General features: G+C 47.6%; 1 protein-coding gene across 1 annotated transcript in view; it reads left to right on the top strand.

The window, feature by feature from the left end:
* Window positions 1-723: 723 nt before the first annotated feature.
* The window catches only part of LOC118427098, a 3163-nt gene continuing 1275 nt past the window's right edge, over window positions 724-2611 (top strand). The window contains exons 1-2 of the mRNA XM_035836734.1: window positions 724-861; window positions 1504-2590. Coding sequence (XP_035692627.1) covers window positions 774-861; window positions 1504-2590 — 1175 coding nt within the window. The 5' untranslated portion in view covers window positions 724-773. The remainder of the gene's footprint in view (window positions 862-1503; window positions 2591-2611) is intronic.

Consider the following 2611-nt stretch of genomic DNA (forward strand, 5'->3'; position numbering starts at 1 on the left):
GCTTCAACACATTAGAAAGGTTATTTTCTCGCCGTAGTTTACTTACTACTTACCGCCATAGTGTATTTTGGTTTAAGTTGTATTTTGTGGTAAAATGAATGTAACACTAGTTCACCTTTATCTGCGGGGGAACTCTATCCGTTGCTTGTTTTTAAACATGGTACTTTAGGGATGTCAAGTTGCCATACTGTGGTTTCAAATTGTAATATTTTCAAATCATGCCGTTTGAAACCGTCGTCCGTCGACCTGATCCCTAAATACCCCGTCTTTAAAACCAACGGATATAGGTTACCCCGCCGATAAAGGTGAACTAGCTTAACTGTTACGTGTCAAGGTGAGGTATAAATAAAGTTGGTGCTGTAAGTCATAGACACGGCAGTCCAGCTATGTCGTATACGTAGTTTGGCCGCAAATACGTAATTTTGGTTATTACGACGAATTTGAGTTACACCGAACTTAAAGCAACTACTTGGGGAAGTTATGTCGTATTGAAGTCAGCCTGTGTGAACTAATAGTCGTTCGCCCAAGTGCGTCGTGCCTTGTCAAACTTCGTCGTCGTTGCCTGAAGTACGTCGTAGTTGAGTTTTAACCGGTATAGAAACCTTAAACCGTTTCTTTCACCGTTCTAGAACCTCAGCATAGGCGGTGGTTTCTGTTCTAGAATACTTACAATAAAGGCGATTGTTCTGCGCTATTGTTGTAGAAACACCGAGTCAGGTAAACAGAAACAGTTAGCACTTCCAGAGACGTGTAGTGTAAAAACTGTCTCAGTCATGGAGCGCCAGCTTATGATAGAATCTGTCCAATTCTTTCTGTGGATGATGACTTTCCTCATCGTAAACAGACGATCGCTTATTTCTGGTAAGTTTTCTGCGATTTGGGATAGTATACATACGCTTTTTGACACATTTGCGGTAAGTGAAGAGACACTGAGGTACGTAGTAATACGTTCGAGTGGTTTGTTGTGACTGGTGCCTTTACAACAGCGGCGTCTTGCTCGAGACATATGTTCATTTTAACTGCCGTTTATACAGATAGACTCTACAAAGATATCTAATGTTAAATGTGGTCTATGACACGATGCGTTAAAGAATTGATTCCTGGGTGAACTAGTTGCATGAGTAAAGACTTTGTCATAAAATGATCTTTCATGTATACTTCACAAGTGCTTTACGTGTGCCTAACGATTAAACTTCTTGTAGTGTATGAAGTCATCGTGACTTATAGAAAGTTGTACAGCCTTGTACCCTGGAAGCCAGACTTTTTAGCCAGGATAGGCAGAGAATATCGGCCGGTAGACTCTCACCCTGCATGACTCCTCCCCGGAGTGCTTATCTTAGGTCCTCAGGAAAACCTGCCTTGGCTCCCGAACAAATTCCCTACCGGCGCCGGCCCTGGCTAAAACTCTGGCTTCCAGGGTAGTACAATGATCTACAGTTACCAAACACGACACAGGGATGTAGCGTGACTCGTTTTCTAAGTGACACGTGTTTCTCTCCACAGCACCGAAGGTAATGAAAAACCTCGTCGTCAAGATCTGTGGTCAGGGTAAGGAGAGCCTTGAAAAGTTGACGAAAGTCTGGGTTCCCAGTGGAGAGAGCCACGTGCATCTGACCAATGGTCAGGGTCACGAGAAGATGGCCAAATCCGATGTCCCCAGTAAAGAGGGCCACAAGAAGGTGACCAAAGCCACGATCCCCCGTAAAGAAATCGACAAGAAGCTGATAAATAGCATTCTCTCTCCTGGCAAGTTTGGCAAGAAGCTGGCCGTAGTTAATAACCCACATATGCATGGAGATGGCCCCAAGAAGCTGTTTAAAGCAAACGTCCCCAGTGAGGACGACAGCGAGAAAGTCCTCAGAGGAGGTTCTAAGGATAAGCTGACAAAGGCCACGGTCTCCAGACGAGAAGGCCCCCAGAAGCTGCCCAATGATCCCCGTGGAGTGGGTGACGCCGAGAAATCGACTAAGGCCAATGCCCCCTGTGGCCAAGAGAAGCTGGCCAAAGCCAAGGTCCCCAGCGGAGGGAACCACCAGAAGGTGACCAAAGCCACCAAGAAAGCCATTCTCCCTCCTGGAAAGTTTGGCATTAAGCTGACCAAAGTTGTTGTCCCACATGGAGATGTCCCCATCAAGCTGGTCAAAGCCAAAGTCCCCATTGAAGACGACAGCGAGAAGCTGGCCGCAGCAAAAGTCCCCAGAGGTAATGCTCACGATAAGCTGACCAAGGCCACGGTCTCCAGACGAGAAGGGCACCAGAAGCTGACTAATGATCCCCGTGGAGTGGGCGACGCCGAGAGGTCGACCAAGGCCAATGCCCGTTGCGAAGCTGGCCAAGAGAAGCTGGCCAAAGCCAAGGTCCCCAGCGGAGGGAACCACGACAAGCTGACCACAGCAAAGGTTCTTAGCGGGGGGAGCCACCAGAAGGTGACCAAAGCCACCAAGAAAGCCATTCTCCCTCCTGGGAAGTTTGGCATTAAGCTGACCAAAGTTGTTGTCCCACATGGAGATGTCCCCAAGAAGCTGGTCAAAGTCCCCAGTGGAGACGGCAGTGAGAAGGGCCTCCAGAAGCTGACCCAACATGAGAAGCTGTCCAAAGCTGACAACCCATA

This window comes from Branchiostoma floridae, chromosome 12, assembly GCF_000003815.2.
Source record: "Branchiostoma floridae strain S238N-H82 chromosome 12, Bfl_VNyyK, whole genome shotgun sequence".
Lineage (NCBI taxonomy): Eukaryota > Metazoa > Chordata > Leptocardii > Amphioxiformes > Branchiostomatidae > Branchiostoma > Branchiostoma floridae.